General features: G+C 41.6%; 1 protein-coding gene across 2 annotated transcripts in view; it reads left to right on the forward strand.

Annotated features, from left to right (window-relative positions):
• Window positions 1-19033, forward strand: part of PPARG (peroxisome proliferator activated receptor gamma) — a 59364-nt gene extending 40331 nt beyond the window's left edge. For both annotated transcript variants that reach the window (XM_071755464.1, XM_071755463.1), the window contains 3 exons: window positions 6568-6767; window positions 11198-11648; window positions 18430-19033. In XM_071755464.1, coding sequence (XP_071611565.1) covers window positions 6568-6767; window positions 11198-11648; window positions 18430-18677 — 899 coding nt within the window. In that variant the 3' untranslated portion in view covers window positions 18678-19033. The remainder of the gene's footprint in view (window positions 1-6567; window positions 6768-11197; window positions 11649-18429) is intronic.
• Window positions 19034-19603: the final 570 nt, after the last annotated feature.

Below are 19603 nucleotides of genomic sequence, written 5' to 3' on the forward strand. Positions count from 1 at the left end.
GAGCAAAGTTAGAGCAGCAAGGAGGAGAAGTGGTCAGGAGAGAAGAGATGAGGTCAGGGGCAGAGGAGGGAGGTAGAGAAAGGGAGAAGATCATGCCAGCCATCCCTGACATCCTCATCAGCCTCCAGAAATATGAACTCTTACCCACCCTCAGCACTCCCCTTTTCCCACCCCACTTCTGTGAGCATCATCAGTCCCTCCTGCCTCTCCTCTCACTCAAAATCCCACTTTCCAGATTCCTGCTGTAAACCTCCTGGTGCCTGACAACCCCCTGACTTGTTTTTCAGTGCTCTGAAAATGACAATGACTTTATGAAAAGAAAACTACTGGGTTAGTACCACAAAACTGAATTCTGCCCCAGATTTTGCTTGCAGTGCTAATCAACATTGACTAGAATCTGCTGCAAGTAATATAATCATTATAAAATTTATATTAAATGTTAAAGAAAAAAAAGTAATGCTATCCCTTTGCTGATCAAATTATAATATATAACATGCATAACAATATAAATATAATAAATAAATAATATATAATAATATCAATATACAATATTGATATTAATATTGGTCTTAATATTAGCATATAGTAATTAATATAATTGATATAATAATATATATAAATGTAATAAATAATAATAATAGTTCAGTAACTACATAGAGAGTTGTGAATCAGACATTCCTATCTTATGTCAGCTATATTACATTATATATGGTTTTATATTCTATATATATACATATATAGAATATATACATATATATTCTATTTTAAATAGACTTTTGGGTCCTGATCACCTCTTGTTTAGGAAACTTTGTCCCCATAATCCATGAATTACATCAAACACCTGTCAAGACAGATGTCCATGAGATAGGGATGGTGTTTAAAAGGGGATCATGGAAGATCCACTGCTATTAATTCACCCTTAAAACACCCACTTAGGAAGAAGCAAACACACCTGGGAGTGCTGGCTTGCTAATAAACACATCATCCATACAGAAACAGAGGCTTTGCCCCAAGCACAGTTTGCACACACTGAACACAAGGAATGTGATGGGATTCCTGAGGGGTTTCCCTGCTGCTGAGCTGTGTGAAACTCTGATATGATGGTGGCAGGACACATGTTCCCCTAAGGATTTCTAGAGTGCAGGAAAGAGTAAGTTTCTGTTCTTGGTGAAGGCAGCTCATGTGTTGTGGGTAACCATGGAACAACTTGCCTGCTGATTGGCTTCCCAAGTCACCTCCTTGGTGTTGGAGTCACCTCCTGCAATATAATTCAGTGTTACCTCTGTCAGGAGGGCTTTTTTCTTTTGTTGTTTATAGGTTGGTTTGGTTTTGCTTTTATTCTTTCCCTTTTCATTTACACAGAAGGAATTTTAAACAGTTCATTTAAAAAAAAAAAAAACCAGGAACCTGGTCTTCCTAAAAAAATGAGCATCCTGAGGCCCCATGCCAAATGTTCCTTCAAAATATATCTCTCATGTTCCTATGCAGCTTCAGTCAGGTATCATTTGATACAGTCTTCTTCCAGGCCTTTGGGCTTTAACTTCAAAATAGATTAACACACAGGGGGAGTGGCAGTCATAAAATTTAGCACAGTGAAGACCATGCTCTGATTTAACATTAATGTTCACAGGGGGTCCTGACTGTATATATATAAAATTTATGCTAATTCTCAAACATAGGGAAACAAAAAATTAGATATTATTCCTTTCCAACAAGGAAAAGTGCTGAAACAAATAGCAATGAAATAGAAACTACTGGGGGTTTGTTGCACTTCTCATGCAGAGACCTCAGAAGAAATTTTCAGGAAAGTAGGTGTCACCATCATAAGCAAAATAAAAATGAAATTAGGTGAAAGCAGGCAAAGAACTATGAGCAGTAAATGAAATAGTAGCAGTATGGTGAGCTGTACCTATTCTGTAAATTAATGGGAGCATTATTTTATAGTATTTTGTTGCTAGGGTAATAGTATTTTAGTATTATATATTTATATTATATATATAAATATATATATTTATATTATATATATATTAAATTATATATTTAGTATTATAGTATTTTATTACTATTATTTTATAGTATTTTATTACTAGGGCTTACAGTAGGTGCCTACTTTGTACAGGTAATTTGGAATCCTTTTGGGATATAAGCACACCAGAACCATGATTCAGGAGCATTCTCTGGTCAGTCTTATTACCCATCTAAAAAATAAACACAATGTAAGGTAGTCATTTATTCTATATAATGCAATAATCATTTATTCTATATAATAATTCTACAGCAGTGCTATTGTAAACTTTTACCAGAGAACTCCCCAGAGTGTGTTGCTTAGCAATACCAAATTGCTACCACAAATACTTCATTTATTTTCCAAGAGACTCTGAAGAGGATGCAAAAGAGTGCACAGGAACCAGGGCACAGTAGAAGGGGCACACTTAGAAATCATAGCACACATTCCAGGCTGTCTTTTTATCCTTAAAACTCAAAGTATGGCTGTTTGACACTGGCACTATCAGTGCAACAGCAAATGGATACAGCTATGCTGGAAAACTGCCACAGGTTTTAAAAAAAATGATATATCCCCTGGGTTGTGGCAAACTTCCTTGAAAAAACCAGGGACCAGTCCAGTCACCCACGTGTGAGTTTCTAGGAAGATGTTTGCTCCCAGTCTGGCTTCTGCTCTTTAAAACAAAACAGTTCTACAGCTTAGTCACTCAGTCTCTTGTGATAAAACAATCCCTGTTTCAAAAACCCCTGATCTTTACAATCAAATCTCTCTGCATTAAACAACTCTGTTTCAGTAATCAGAGTTACAGGTGGTATATACACTGTGATATATCATCAGGGATTGAAAGGCAGAAGGGCTGGGGGAAGAAGGAAAAAAAAAAAAAAAGTGGAAAAAAAAAAAAATGGTTTTAATGCCTTGAGGAAGTGTACAAACTATTTTAGACCTATTAAAATATAGGAAGGGGAAGCAATATAGAATCCTGTTGGGGTTTTTTTATCCCTTGTTTGTAAAAATAACCTTGATGAAAGAGAGTTTTGTGTCACAGAGAATCCAGAGTGTGGATTCTTCTGCACACCCAGCTCTAGAGCACAGGCTGAAAAAAACTCAGCTCTCACACTGGTGTTCAGTCAAGCTCCAGTTCCACAGCACTCAGAGTTTGTATTCAGACAGAATGAGCTTATAGAATCCACACCAGGCTGTTAGGGATGCCTGATTTGTTGTAAACATATTTTAAAGATATTTTATGTACAGCTACAAATGTATTTTATAAATTGTACTTAAAAAATTTACAGTAGGATTAGAATAATGATCCTTTACTCTGTCCCAAAGCACCTCATTCCTGATATGGCTGTGAAACCTCTCAAAGGACACAGTCCCCAAATATTTCTTATTATGGGTTAAAAAGTCTTCAGGCCAGGATACATTTCACTCAGTAAATTTCTGGAACTCATCAACATTTTATAGACATGGGCAACTCCAAGCTCCCTTTTTTAATTAACATGTCTTGTTATGAGGTTAATCCTTGCCTTGCTTTCTTTCCAGATTAAAAAGTCCACTGTAATAGTCTTGAGACTCCTCTAGAGATGGCTTGCTAGACTTCATTCAGGTCTAAAGTTTGCAAACTCTCCCTAAAAAAAAAAAAAAGATGGTGAGGAGGAGATGAATTTCTTGGCAAGAACCCAACCAGAAGCACCAAAGATTTTTTTCCTTGATGAAGCTGTTGCAAAATGGGCAGTTGAAAAATGGACATGTTAATCATAAAAAATGATCCTATTCATGTAAAAAAAAAAAAAAAAAAAAAAAATTAATATAAAATCTGAAACCAGCTTTAGTGAAAACATAACAGCTTTTAAGGAAAATCTGGATTGAACACATGTCTGGCCACATGGACTTTTAATTAAACCTTTAACACTTTTATGAGCTATGCTGGTTTTTTCACATCATCTTGACCCCACATTTTAGTTACACGTGCTGTCCCCATAACAACTTCTTACAACATGGGTGTAATATTCTACTTTATTACACTGATGACAGTTTGATTCATTTTATTGAATCACTCCTTCAGTATTGGGGAAAAAAAATCTCTAAATACTAAAAAATATTCTCACTGAGTTAGTTCATTAAATACTCATCTATAATTCATTTTACTTCTTCAAGAATGTCTAGAATGCAGCTATGAGTATTGTGGGCTTAATGCTATCAATGTGTTTTTTAAAGAGCACTCAGAGGAGCTGTGTTAAATACAAACAAGGATTTTTAATAGTGAGAGAATCCATTTTAGCTGCAAAACAAAAATACCAAGAAGGTCTTGATTCACAGTGTTCATGGTAGCTAAATTAATCCCTTTGGGGTTAGGATGGATTTTTTTTTCACCTTTTTATTTAGGTCACCCTAAATGCAGACATGAATCACAGACCTCAGACTGCTTTGGGTGGGAAGGAACCTCAGAGATTCTCTAGTTCCACCCTCCTGAGATGAGCAGGTTTGTCCCCATCCCCATCCCCACCCTGTGTCCCCCATTCCCATGGCTGCCTTAGACACTGGTGGCACTCTGTAGGGTAGCACAGAAAGTAATATGAAGTTAATGAGTTTTCTTTAAATGTTCTGCTCTCTGAAGAAAGGGGTCAGTGACATCGCCCTGAAAACTGTTGGTAGGAGCTGATTAAGAAGAGTTTCCCATGAGAGAGGAAAAAAATACACATGCTAAGGGTGTATATGATCCAAAACAAATATCAGCTGGCAATTGTTCAAAATGCCCCATCTGAAGCCATTATAAGCAGCAGACAGTTTCTGGGGGAAAACCAGAATGTGTTAATTTCAACTAAGTTTCCTTTAATGAGAATGTTGACTCTCAGAATACTCAAGCAAAGGTGAAAGCCACAGCAAGCAGCCTTCAGAGGCTGCTGAAAGAGAAGGGTGGCACAGGTGGGAAAATAAACATCCTTGCTTCTACAGACATGAGCTAAAAGGATTGGTCAACAAGTACCATATATGACCAGATGGGGTTTTTTATGTTTTCTGGCACAATTTTTCAATCTGTTGAAAAAGAAAGTGTCATTTTTGTCCATCATCAGACTGCAGGCAAACATAGGTTTGAGCACAGATCCTGTGAGGAGAGGCTGAGGGAGCTGGGGGTGTTGAGGCTGGAGAAGAGGAGGCTCAGGGGAGACCTCATCACTCTCTCCAACTCCCTGAAAGGAGGTTGGAGCCAGGGGGGGGTTGGGCTCTTTTCCCAGGCAACTCTCAGCAAGACAAGAGGGCACAAGAGGTCTCAAGTTGTGCCAGGGGAGGTTTAGGTTGGACATTAGAAAGAATTTCTTTCTGGAGAGGGTGATCAGGCATTGGAATGGGCTGCCCAGGGAAGGGGTGGATTCTCCATCCCTGGAGATATTTCAAAAGAGCCTGGATGTGGCACTCAGTGCCATGGGCTGGGAACCACGGGGGGAGTGGAGCAAGGGTTGGACTTGATGAGCTCTGAGGTCCCTTCCAACCCAGCCAGTTCTAGGATTCTATAATGAAAGGAAAGGGGCTGCTCATTTCCAAAAAAACCGTCCCCCAGTCTAAGAATCAGGGGATGTATGATCCTAACAGCACTTATGCTTTATTCAGGGAAGACTCTACTTGCTGAAGAAAGTATTTATAATATTTTTATCTCCTCCCGAGGCCAAAATGCAAACCTTTATTTCTTCCTTCTGCTTTTTTTTCCTTTGGATGCTCTTCTGTTCTGTTTTGGTTTCGTAAAATAAGATAAATTCTTTTTACTGAAGTACCATATGATAAATCAGTCTTGATCTTGATAGCTCATTTGAAATATTTTCCAGGTCAGACCCCTTGTGAATAAATAGTGTTTTGGGTAGTAAGTACCTAGGTGTGCAAGAAGGAGGTTTACAGCATCCTTATGTTGGTGCTGAGCAGTTGTGAGGTGAGGTGAGCAGGCAGAAGCTTTTCCTGTTCTTTCAGTGCTCTGTGCACACAGAATTATTTTGCCTGGGAGTTGCTCAGCCTCTTCTGGCTTCTCTTCCCTGCACAACCTTCTTTCTCATTCCTTAATTCTTCTGGTAACATTTTATAGCCCTTGATACATGAAGTTCTGTTGCACTGTTTAGGAATTCCTTCCTGCAAGGCATGCGAGGGTTTTGTTTCTAAACAAATGAATCTGAAATCCATGTGGTGATTTGCCCAGAACAAAACAAGTCGGAAAGGCGGTTCCAACCCTAAGCCAACAGGATTTTAATATCTTCAAGATTCTTTATGTTTTATTTAGATTGGAGGTAGAATCAGTGGTTTTTCACCAGCTGTCAGGTGAGCACACAATAGGTTTGCTTTCCAAGCGAGGCGCTGTAATGTTACTGGTTGGGCAGAGAGATTGTTTCCTCTCTAAGATTTGTTTGTTTACATTCCTGTAAAGCACTTCAGCTGCTTTGCCTGTACCACTGCAGAAAATAATCCTTCCATTACCTGCCTGTTCCAACCAGAGCTTCCAGGGGTGACCTGAAGAGCTACTCACCTGTGCTTTCTGAGGTGCGACTGCAGCCCCAGTAACTGCTTGTCATCTGCTTCAGCCATCAGGTTTGGGCGAATGCCACAGGCGGAGAAGGAGAAGCTCCTGGCAGAGATCTCCAGCGACATCGAGCAGTTAAACCCCGAGTCTGCTGATCTCCGGGCACTTGCCAAGCACTTGTATGACTCATACATCAAGTCCTTCCCTCTCACCAAAGCCAAGGCGAGGGCGATCTTGACAGGAAAGACGACAGACAAATCAGTCAGTTCCCTCTGCTTTTCTTTTTTCTGTTTTGTTTGTTTTTTATTTTCTTTCGAGCAAATGATTTGCCGGCTAACAACACTTTAAAAAAAAACCCAACAAAACAACAAAACTTTGCTGTTGGCAGTTCTATATTTCAAGCTGTGCCTGAAACACAGGAAATGTTTTCAGATAGGCTAAGTAAACATTATTTGAAAAAACTCCAAGTTCACCTAATAAAATGCTTGAAGCCGGCACAGGAATTTGAAGGTCATCGTAACCTTTTTGTCTTCTCTGATCCACTCTTCCCGTTTTCCTTCTCCCTCACCAAAGGTTATCTCCCACACTATCTGTTAAGGTGGCTATCGAGCTGTCAGGAACCGGTTGCAAGCCTGTTTGAGCAGCTGTAGCACAGCACAGCATCAGTGTGGGCTGTACCCAAAGGAATATCCTTTTTCCCAAAGGATTCCCAGAGCCCACACCATCACTAACTGCAGCTCTGATGCTCATCCTTGTGATGCTCTGGTGAATTCCTGCATTTCACTGGGTTATCTTGGACCCAATCAGCACCCTGTGGTGGTGCAATCTGAATTTTAGGAGAATGGGTGAGAAAGTCTTTGAAAAGTAAGGAATAGGGATAAGTGTGTTTGTGTGTTGCTATGGAAACCTTGCTGTCAATACACCTGTGTCTGTCAGGAGGAGGATAAATGTCATCTGGTAATTACAGTAGGTTTTAATTGTGTTGCTATTTCAATACCTGAAGAGCAAAATGGCTTTCCAAAACTTACAATGCCTTAGTTTGATATATTTTCTAGAATCATCCGCAGGAATTTTCTCATCAGCTCCACAGCAGAGGCTCTGCTATTTTCATTACCAGTTTCAAAGATAGGAAAGAATTTGGAGGCTTCAGGCTTGCTTTCTTTAAAGGTGGTTAAAATCATGATTATCCCTCACTTGGTTGTACCCCTCACAGGGCACTTTGGCCACAACGACCCCCTGGGGAGCTCCAGGCTGGGCACAGAGTGGCAGAAAGGGAGCTGGGAGTCTGGATTGCCAGGAAGCTGAAGAGGAGGCAGCAGTGTGCCCAGGTGGCCAAGAAGGCCAATGGCATCCTGGGCTGGCTCAGGAACAGCGTGGCCAGCAGGTCCAGGGAAGGGATTCTGCCCCTGTGCTCAGCCCTGGGGAGGTCACAGCTTGAGTCCTGTGTCCAGTTCTGGGCCCCTCAGCTCAGGAAGGAGATTGAGGTGCTGGAGCAGGTCCAGAGAAGAGCAAGGAGGCTGGGAAGGGATCCAGCACAAGTCCTGTGAGGAAGGGCTGAGGGAGCTGGGGGTGTTGAGGCTGGAGAAGAGGAGGCTCAGGGGAGACCTCATCACTCTCTCCAACTCCCTGAAAGGAGGTTGGAGCCAGGGGGGGGTTGGGCTCTTTTCCCAGGCAACTCTCAGCAAGACAAGAGGGCACAAGAGGTCTCAAGTTGTGCCAGGGGAGGTTTAGGTTGGACATTAGAAAGAATTTCTTTCTGGAGAGGGTGATCAGACATTGGAATGGGCTGCCCAGGGAAGGGGTGGATTCTCCATCCCTGGAGATATTTCAAAAGAGCCTGGATGTGGCACTCAGTGCCATGGGCTGGGAACCACGGGGGGAGTGGAGCAAGGGTTGGACTTGATGAGCTCTGAGGTCCCTTCCAACCCAGCCAATTCAAACTCTTCATATGTGGTGGACAGTTACACTCTGAGTAACTGCTCTTCATGGAGTATTTCAGGTCTGAACTAGCAGAGTTTATTTATTCTGCAGAAAGCTGATATGCTCAGCCCACTGGAGGGTCAGGGCTTTTTCCAAGTCTCCCTGCAGTTCCCTCTCTATATCAAACAGGGCTGCTGGGAAAGAATTAATGCAGGAATTTAGGGGGGTTAAATGTGTTCTTCCTGACTGTGTACCTACATCAGGAAACAAAATAGAGGCAGGTGTGTGATTATACCTATTGTTTACTCCTCTTCATCCTAAAAATGCCACCAGGAGACCTGCTCTGGTTTTCTGCAGCTGCAGGGTCACCTCTGGTGCTCTCAGCTCTGAGTTCCCACCCGTGTGTTTAGAAATCTGGGCAGTTGGTTTCTGAAGTGTGCAACAAGTGCACCCACAAACTCTGCCCTGGTTCTGGGAGGTTCTGTGCAGCTGGCACAGGAATCAGCAGGCGTGTGTTCTGCTGCTCTGCTGGGATACAGCAGAAGGATGGGATCTGCTCTCTGAGTGTGGCAAAACTCAGAGGAGTAACTCAGCCTCTCCTGGGATATGCAGTGCTCATTTGACTTGCAGTTCTACTCACAAAGTTCATCTGAATCTTTATATTTAAAATTTCTTTAGCAATTTTGAACTTTTTCTTAACTTTTCCCTTCTCAACAGTAGGCACAGTGGAGTCTTTCTAAAGCACCCACAGAATAGAGGACTTGATCTTGTCCTTGATGCTCCCACTTAGGATTTTCTGGAAAGAAAAGAAAGGAATGGCCTCCTAGTACTAAAACCTCTCAAAAGCCTCCTACAAAACATTTCAGAAGCCTCCTTGACAGTCTTCTTATTCCACTATTTTGCATATATATGCATGTAGCTATGTACAGACAAGTATAAAATGTTTTTTTCTGCTGCCAAAATAGTGTTGCATCTGGAAAAATACCTTCATCTCCTGGCTTCTCTCAGGGCCGGGTGCTTATTGGTTCAGTTTCACACTGAAATCCCAGTGCAAGGGCAAAACCTGTAAAAAAAAAAACTGTATTTACCTGCCCCTGAGGGCATGGAGCTGTGTGCCAGTGGTGACCCTGCAGTGACAGCACCAGCAGCAGTGGGCTGGTAGGCAGCAGAATATCAGTTTAATGAAACCCTTTGGAAAGCTGAGACCCACTTGTGCAAAAAAACTGTTATTCCAGCTCCCTAGAGCTCTCTCTTTTCCAGCTGTATCAGTTAAAAACCAGGCTGCTGGCTGTCACCAGTGGGAGGGGGTCTGAGCTTTGTGTTCCACCCAGCCCCACAGAGGTGACCCAGCACTGTCACAGTCCCCCCCTGCACAGTGGGAGCAGCTGGTGGGCAGTGATGAGCATCTGTGGGCAATATTCTCTTCAGGAGGCAGCACCAGGCTCTAAAGAAAGGAGGAATTTCCAGTTTTGGAAATGCCATAATGCTAGAGCACTGGTTTGGTTGCAGAACTGGTTGAATCTGATAGGGACAGAAGCTGGGTCTGGGGGGCAGGACCACGGACTTGGGTATTTCTGAGCATAGAGTGAGTGTGAAACCACAAGAATCAGCACCCCTATCAATAAGGCATTAGGATCCCTAATCAGAAAGGATCTTAAATTTTTAAAAATGCATTATTCTTCCCCAGTTGTTGCTGTAGAGTTCTTTGTATTTTAATTAATTTTCCTTAAAATTAATTTTAATTAATCAATCGTGTCAACAAAAACCTATTAATATCAGTAGATACTTGTTCAGTGGAGCAATGAACTCATTAGTCATTTATCCTCTAAGGAAAAGATTCTTCAGATCAAGTCAAGAAATCCTCACTTCACAATTTCTTTAAAGCCTGGAGCTTCCTCTGCAGACTCTGAAATAGTTTGTTCTCAGCCCCCAACTCTCAGCACTATTTTTCCTAATCTGCTCTCAAAATTGATTCATTCCAGTTGAGTTTCTTTCACAGGCAGACTCATTCCTGTGCTCTAAGCTGTGCCACTGGAGTTTGTATTGTGTCATCTGGGTTTTCTTTCCCTTTGCCAAACTGCTTGAGTTTAAATATACCCTCACTTTTAAAGGAATCAACAGCAAAAGGTTAAATTTATCAGATAATCAGTACCATAAGGTTGATAGGATTTGCAGCACTTTCTAGGAGGCTAAAACTTGGAAGGAATGTGAAGTAATCAAAACATGACTATATTCTGTCTTTCTACAGAAAAACTTCTTTTAAGAGCAAAGATGTCACTGTACACTGACTAGATTTGGTTTTATAGAAGTTGATACAATTTAGGCAAAAGAAGAGTAACGTTTCAGTCTTTTGTCAATAAACCTTCCAAACTTTGAATTCTGGAATTGCAGAGCTTCTGTAACACAAAACCAAGAACAAGCCAAAAATCACAGGCACTTTCAGTAGTGTTCCTTGCCCTCCTGCCCTTATTATTAAAAAAAAAATATCATCCAAAGTCCTATTTTTAGAATACGTATGGACAGAACATGTGAGAAGTTCTTAGGAACTGCTGCTCCTTTCTGTAAATCATTTTAACACTGTGAGGAGATTTGTTCCCTTGGTTTATGAGGATTTAACCCCTTGGGGTGGAGTCCCTGTGACAGATTCCTCACAGCTTCCCCAGTGCTTCCTGAGGAGCTCTTCCCCTGTGTGCTGCTTCGGTTTCCCTGGGGTCAAAGGGTCACAGAAGGGACACATGCAAGTGAATTCTCTTTTCCCTTTTCTTTTTTAGCCATTTGTTATTTATGACATGAACTCTCTGATGATGGGGGAAGATCAGATCAAGTGCAAGCACGTGTCCCCACTGCAGGAGGAGAACAAGGAGGTGGCAATTCGCATCTTCCAGCGGTGCCAGTTCCGCTCCGTGGAGGCAGTGCAGGAGATCACAGAATTTGCCAAGAACATTCCAGGTTTTGTGAATCTTGACCTGAATGATCAAGTAACTCTCCTGAAATACGGGGTCCATGAGATCATTTACACTCTCCTGGCTTCTCTGATGAATAAAGATGGAGTTCTTATATCTGATGGACAAGGATTCATGACACGGGAGTTTCTGAAGAGCCTGAGGAAACCTTTTTGTGACTTTATGGAGCCCAAGTTTGAGTTTGCTGTGAAGTTCAATGCACTGGAATTAGATGACAGTGACCTGGCAATATTTATAGCTGTCATTATACTAAGTGGAGGTAAGTGCTGTCTTACTTAGTGTATTTTATATTAGAGAACTGACAATTCAGCTTCCTGTCCAAACAGGAAAGTGCTCAGCATGACGAAATGTGGAGGAGTTTATTTCCATTCTATCAGTTTTCAGGTTGCTTGGTGTTGTTTGCCTTTGTTTTGTTGAGTTTCAGGCTGAAACTGAAAATGTAAGTGATCTGCTCTTAATGATGGAGCTGGAAACACCTGCTGAATCAGCAGTGCATTTAGTTAGAAAAGAAAATCTTCCTGAAAACAGGAAGGGTGGAATTTCACTGCAATTAGATTGTGTGTCTTGCTAATTGTACACAGACAGCTTTGACCAGACAACAGCTTCAAAATACAAGTAGCATTTGGATACAGGATTTTATGGTGGGTTTTTTTTATTATTATTTTTTTTTTATTTGTGCAAGGTTCTGTTTTCTTTCAAAAGTGTGTGTGGAGGGGGGAAATGCATTTCTCTGGAAAGTGATGGTCTGTCTGCTAATGCCTGAGAAAACCAACTTAGTGTGGCTGCTGTGGTCAGATTTCCTGAACTCTCTCTTTGTGTTCAGGTTTCTGTGCTATGCCTTGAGCAGAGCAGGACTCTGAACACCCAGGTAGCAGCCCACGTGCACTCCAGCACTTGTTAAAAAAAGAGACTGAATTATTCAGCTTTTTTTGAAGCCAGTCAGTATGTTCTACCTGATTTTGAGGTGATGTAGCTGTGCTGGTTTGTGAACTAACGACTGCTACCCAGATTTATTTCACTTGGCAGCCTTTGCACCCCAAGCCTGAGCTATCAGGCAGTACATTTCAGGTCAGGTTGTGGGGCTTTCACTTTGGCCAAGCCCCTCTGGTTAGTGATGTCTCACCAAGAAAATTTTCCCAACAATTGGTGTGTATTTTGGCTTAGAACTGTACTGCAGATACCAAGAGGAGGAATGTGCTGAGTGTCCTAAATTCAGATCCTCCACAGAGCAATGCAGAGTATTTTGTTATTAAATTGTCTTTAAGCAATCAAACACAACACCCACATGTAGAAAACAGGAGTTCCACCAGGAAACAGTCTGTCCAGAGTGTGTTGTTACCCAGAGCTTCACTTAACATCACCTACCAACTCTGTTTCCTTCAGTGGTACCACAGTGGGGTTTATAAGACCAACTAAATCCACTTCAAACAAGTGCAGTTCCCAGAAAACATTTTCTCTTGCAAACCTTTGAACACAACAGTTCCTGAGGACTCTGGATTAATTCAGGAAGGAAAAATATTACTGTTGTATTTTTGGTTGGCTTTGATGCTGCAGAAGAAATTCCACAAGCCTGTGAGAGCACTACACAAAACGTGCCAATATTTTGCATTTTTCTAATACAGTAAAAATCTGACAGATGAGAAACAGGCCTCCCAAAATCCACTCCTAACTGGAAAAAGGGAACTTGCAATCTGCAAAGTCTGCTGTGCTTCACTGAGGTTACAGGAGAGGAAACAGGTCTGGTGTAACTAATCTGACTGCTGAGAGCTCAGGACTATGATCAGCAGGAAAAAAAAACTTGACTGTGCTGAACCAGATTTATCCTTGAGTCCTTTTTTCTTTTGAGAATGATTTTTCAACATGGATCCATAATGAGCTATTGAAATTTTTGTAGTTCTCAAATACCTCTGAGGAGAATCCGTGTAAATATATGAAAACATCAATATTAACCAGTCCTTCCTAGAGGAGTTCTTTCATTTTTTTGATAACCAAGATCTATCACTGTCTTAATTCAAAACTTCTGTTTTTAAAAGCATGAGAATCATTTGTAAAAACTAAGTTTTGAAAACAATTAAGCTTTGCTACCAGTTTGCTACCTATTTCTCAGATGTCTCAGGTGCCCCAATTTCTGTAAGACCTATGCTCTTAGAGAACTTAATTTCTGTAGGAACTATAGGAATATTGAACCAGTTTTTTTGTTTTTTCATTGAAACATGGATTTCAACATCAGCTCATACTACCTCAAGGGCTTTACTAGCTGGAGGAATGCTGTAAAGTTTCAGTTGCTTCAAGAAATCCTGTGTACAAATATCTTTAAAAAAAAAAAAATTAGTTTGAGAAACCAAAAAAGATTCCAGCCAAATGCTCTATTTCTAAATGAAACTGTCACTGCCTGGCTCCATGGGGCTCCTGGCTCTTATGCAGAGAAGAAGAAGAGAGAAGGGAAAGAGAAAGATAATTCCAGCTGGAACATCACATGTAGAAAGCTTTTAATTATGAAGTAAGTGTTTAGATTTTGACACAAATCCTATAAAACACTTCAGCCTTTTGGTACCAAAACAGTTGTGTTATATGGCAACAGGCAAACTGCCTGCAGAACAGTAATGAGAAGCTGACAAATTACAGCAGCAAAATGAAAGTACTCCCCTTCCACAGTCATTTTGTTGTTTCTGAGCTGCTCACTCCCTCTCAATGATTCCAAATGTTGCTCTGAACTCCTCCTCACTACAAAGCTGAAGGGTTGCTCTTGATGCTGGTGTTTGCACCTCAAAATAATCCTGTCAGTGGCAAACAGACCCTTCTGTTCTGCATTAAATGACACAGACTGTGTCTGTGAGCAGGAGGATTGACCTTGCTTTTCTTTAAAAAATGCTTTATGCCTTTCACAGCCCTGCCAGGCTCTCAGTGCAATGCTCTTCCAGTTATGGGAACTTTGGAAAATCTGCTTTGGTGAAATGAGGTTGGGCAAACCTTTTTTCAAGGAGTTATTTCTCCTCCCTGTTTTATTCCTCTGTGCCACCCAGGCATACCCTCAGCCACCAGTGAGTGCCACGTGTTTACCAGCTTGCAGGAGCTTAAAAAACATTCTGGCTACCTGAGCTGAAAATTAAGTCTGTCACAAAAAGAAGTTGTAAGGAGAGCAAGTGAGATGTCTGTGTTTGGGCAGGAAAGATAGCAGTCCAAGTAAATTGGGATAAATAATCCACATTTATAAACAGAGCAGACTTACTCAACAGGTTGTTGTCAAAATCAAAAATTAAAAGATCATTTTGTAGCATGTTCACATTTTATGGATGGACTTGGACTTTGGTGTTTAGGGTATGGTGGTGGTGGGAATTAGAGCAGGGTGGGAATTACCTGGAAAGACCCAGAATCTGTGAGACAACATGAAGCCAAACTAGGATTTGGATTCACAGGTGTTGCTACATCTGCTTTTCCTGTTTTCTGAGGGTGTTCTTTACAGTGAATGTTGAGCCATGAATTGCTGCTGCCTGTTTAAACACCAGGTTCAATAATTTTGCTACAATCCGAGACCAGCAAAATTTGAAGTTTTATCACTGAATAGTACTGAGAAATAGTTCTGCTGCACAAACCCTGCTGTAGCAAACCTGACAGGACAAAGAGATGCATCCAAATCAGACCCAGAACTGGAGCTGATCACTGGGGGCTTGGAACCAAAATCCTGGTGACCCCAATGCAGTCTCAGAAGAAGAACAACCTCAAACTGCTGAGTCACATCTGCCTCAGCAAAAGAAGGAGCACAGCTGTTCAGTGAGCTGTATCTCTGCCTCTTTTATCATGTTAGGATTTTAGTGTGTATATAAATGCAAAAAGCACTTAGTCAGAGGTATTAAAACTCAAAGGTGTGGGCAAAGGTATGCAGATGGCAGTTTTAAATGTGAGGAGCAGAAGAACACTGCTGCTATTGTTAGGAACAGGGAAAAAGCAGCTGAATCTGTAAGTAAACAAACAAGGTATTTTTCCCTGTGGTAGTACAGGACATCAATTTACACCAACTTTCATTTTAAAGTTTAATTTTAAAGTTTAATAACCCAAGGCCAAGGGGTTATTAACCTTTCCCACTTGCTGTGGACATTTTCTTACTTAGAACAGCTTCCTGCAGACTTTTCAAACCAAAGGAAACAGCCATGTGAGAACCTAATGAAAAACTGGCTGAAGAATATGCAGGAAAAAAAAGTGCAATGTGGTACCCCCTGGGCACAGGTCACAAGGCAGGTTGCAAACAGCACCTAAAAAAAAAAGCTCAACTTTAACAATCTTCTGTATCAAAGAGTGGTGTTCAGCTCACTTCTTGCCATCTCTCACCTTAATCACTTCAGCTCTGCTCTTTTGCTGTCTGTGACCTCATTTTGTGGCATCATGCTGTAGCTCCTTTGGTTTTTGGGGGTTTTTTTCCACAGTTTTTCCTTAGTGTCCAAAATACACCTTTTGCTACAGGAACCCAAGGAGCCTGGAACATATATAAATGAGAGTGTCTTAACAACTTGAAATATAATTACTGTATGCTGAAGCTGCTGCCTCTTATTTCCTTTCTGTCTGATTTGGATGTGTTTCTTGGAACAGAAACAGCATTTTCCTCTGTCAGAAACTTCTAGTGAGAAAGTATAGCAAACTGTCAGCACTCAACAAATAATGTCCATATCCTGAAGTTCTCATTCATGAAAAATCTCTCTTGTCTTCAATGGGAATTTTCCTTCATCTTGAATTGGTTTGTTTAAAAATAACATCTCTCAGTCTCCTAGGCTTTTGTCACAGTCATCCTTTCTGCCTCTGGTTCCTCTGGGTCATTATAAAACCATTAGACTGGGTTTTTCAAAGGAGCTTCAAGCATTTCAGATGCCTGAACCTCCCTGACCTCGGGCACCCAAACGTGGGGAGCTCCTTGGTGAGTTCTGATCTCCTGGGCTTGCCTCCTGCACTCTGAAACTGGGGAGCAGAGGGGTTGGATTGGGTTTCCTTGCTGAAAAGCTCACACCCTAAAAATTCCCACCCTAAAAGGAGCAGGATAAATCTCAGAGGGAATCAAGGCCACAGTCTTTGTGCTTCTGGATTTTTTCTACTGCTGCACACTGAGTCATACCCAGAGTTCAGAGTTCAGCCACAGAGCAGAAGGAAAATTTAAAGCTGTAGCAACCCAAAGGCCAAATTCTGCACAGCCCTGAGGTGCTGAGACTCAGGAAGGTGCTGACAGATGGACAGGGAGCAGCTAGAGCTGGAGCCACGTGCAATGTGTTCAGGTAATCTGAAAAGAAATATCCCCAATCTATCAAAAATTCCTTAAGTATCTTTAAAGAAGTGGCTTGGTGACACTGCCAAAGGCAATTTTGAAAAGGAGCTACTTGTCTGGAGACAATTTTCTGCTTACAGATACTTACTTACAGGCTTTCTGAATCTTATTTTATGGTATTATCAGAGGAATGGTAAAATCCAGTGATCTCTGCAACACAAACTCAGCTTATTAGCATGAAATAGCAACTGGAAGGAGTGGCCAAGTGGGTCCAGACACCTAAAACTGAAAGTGTCTGTGAAGCCACCTCATAAAACCACCCTCAGAGAAGCATCAGACACTCTACTCAAACTTCCCATTATTCCTATTTCTATAAAGCTATCCCCAAACCTCACCTCTCTGGGAGTGAAACAGCCTGTCCTTATCAGTGACCTCCATGTAATCCCAGCTCATTTGTTTTGGTGCCAGCTTTGCCTTTTAGTTAACCCTGCAGTTATTTCCCCATGGAGTAAACCCCCAATGTGTTTGTAAAGAACTTTGTTTTCCCTCAGCCTTTTTCCTAAGTGTACAGCACAAACCAAGTGGGACTGGAGGCACAGAAAGATTACTCCAGTCGTAGGAAATAACAGCTTATTTTTTAATGGATTAATATAGATTAGCCCCTCATCCTTCCTGAAGTGGAAATATTGCTTTAGGGGAATAATTTAAGGCTGGCTATAGGCACAGCTTTTTATTGATCAGTCTATGAAATTCATTTCATAGCTAGATAGCAAATGTTGTTTAAATTATTGACAGTTTTTTTCATGGAGTGTTGTGCTGATCTGGATGCATCACCCAGTAGCTCAGCAGTAATGAATTACTGGTGGTGGTTGTGATCTCTGAGGGTTTAATATCATTAAGCAACATTATTAGCTATCGTGGCTATAGAATTAAATCTTTTATTACCTCAAGTTAGAAAGCAAATTTTACAAATTATATTAAGTAACAATTGCAGCCACTTAAGAAGGTATTTGGGGACCGACAGAAATAACAGAGCAGCAATTATTATGAGAGAGAATAATGGTGAAAAAAAAGAAAGATTTTTGCTTCTTGCTGGAGCCCAAGCTTTGCCAGGGATACTCCTGGCAGTGCCTGTAGCTGCCTGGGGCTGTTGAGGAGGAGAAGTCCCCATGGGCAGGAGCCCAGAAGAGGCACCTGGGTTCTGCCACATCACCCAGCACTGAGCAGCTGGGCCTGAGCTGGTCAGCTGGGGCTGGAAGCTGCCATGAGGCTTCTTGACAGCCACTGGAGCTTGGCTGGGGAGAGCTGAGCCTGGGGTTTTCTAATCTCCCAGGTGGCTGTGACAGCAGAAGGTGTAGTCGTGGTTTGGGTTTGTTTTTATTATTTTTGGTAGGTTAGCATCCACCTTAGAGGGAAACATTTTAGTGGGAGCAACTACAGGCAAATCCTTCTCAGTAGATGCTGATTTTCCAGGAGTGAATGACCTGGCTGCTCATCCCCAGCTACATTTCACTCTTCCCTCCCATAAACACCCCCAGTTCACAGTGGGAAATGCCCCACAGTGTCCTCTGAACCTGCCCCTGCCTGCACCACACAAGTGCTTGAACTGTTTCTAAGAGCAGTTCTAAAACTTCTCTGAGCAAATTCTGGTAAAATCTCACTGGTTACAGCAAAGAGATGAAACCAAACACTTCTCAGGAAGTGCCACATGTAAATGCTTAATATACCAAGAGACATGAAAGACAATAATGCATGAGCTCCATGTTCCCATTTTCTCCATTTTTCCCCCCAGATCGCCCGGGTCTGTTAAATGTGAAGCCCATTGAAGACATCCAGGACAATCTGCTGCAAGCTCTGGAGCTCCAGCTAAAGCTGAACCACCCTGAATCCTCCCAGCTGTTTGCAAAGCTGCTGCAGAAAATGACGGACCTCAGACAGATTGTAACAGAGCACGTGCAGCTCTTGCAAATCATCAAGAAAACGGAGACAGACATGAGCCTGCACCCACTCCTACAGGAAATCTATAAAGACTTGTATTAATGACCAGAGTAGTTCTAATCCCCTGACATAATGTATGTTCTCCAGATTGCACTATTTCTTTGAGGGAAAACTCTGCATACCTAAGAAATTACTGTGAAACAGCATTTAAAGAGAGAGAGCTTAGTATAGTAGATCTATTTTATGCATATTGTTTATAAAGACACATTTACAATTTACTTTTAATATTAAAAATATCTATATTATGAAATTTTTTGGCAGTATTTTCAGAATTAATTTTTTTAAAACTATCTTATTTCTTAAAATTGCTTGTCCAGTATGATTGATGCTTCACTGAAGTTGGTTAAGCATGCAGTTAAAACTTTCAACTTCAAAAATAAAAATCTTTCTCCTGAAAACATTTCTAGGGAAATGTTTCAAGTATTATGTTTGATTCCGTGCTCCCAAGGCAGCAGTAAAACAGCAATAACATTGAAGCCCAGATCACTCTGAGAGCTGACAAGGCAGGAGCTGGAAATGTCAGGTTTGACAGCACTGGTGCCCACCTTGACCTCGTTTTTTAGTGCTGGTGGTGTTAGGAAACATGAGGCCCAACACCTGTGGGCAAACCCAAAACCCTGCTGCTAATTGAAGAATGATTTCAGCAGGGAAGGTGCCCTCCTCCTCACCCTGTGGCAGCAGAACCTGTCCCATTCCTCTGCTGGTGCTGGGGGCAGCTCCTTCAGTCCCTGGTGAGTCTGCAGGTGGGTACAAACCTCTTGGGCTGGGAACTTCCCAAATGTTTTGGTGGACTGGCAACAACACACTCAGTCAAAACCCTCGTGGAAAGCTGGAGTAGTGTGATTCCTCCTGAACAGGAGGGAGGTTTGAACTCATTCTTGAAGACATCAAACCTGGGATGGGAACCTGACTGTGCTAATTTGGTGTGAGCCACCTCTGTTCTTCCCTGGCAACAGGAACCCTTGGAG

Source organism: Heliangelus exortis, chromosome 12 (genome assembly GCF_036169615.1).
Source record: "Heliangelus exortis chromosome 12, bHelExo1.hap1, whole genome shotgun sequence".
NCBI lineage: Eukaryota > Metazoa > Chordata > Aves > Apodiformes > Trochilidae > Heliangelus > Heliangelus exortis.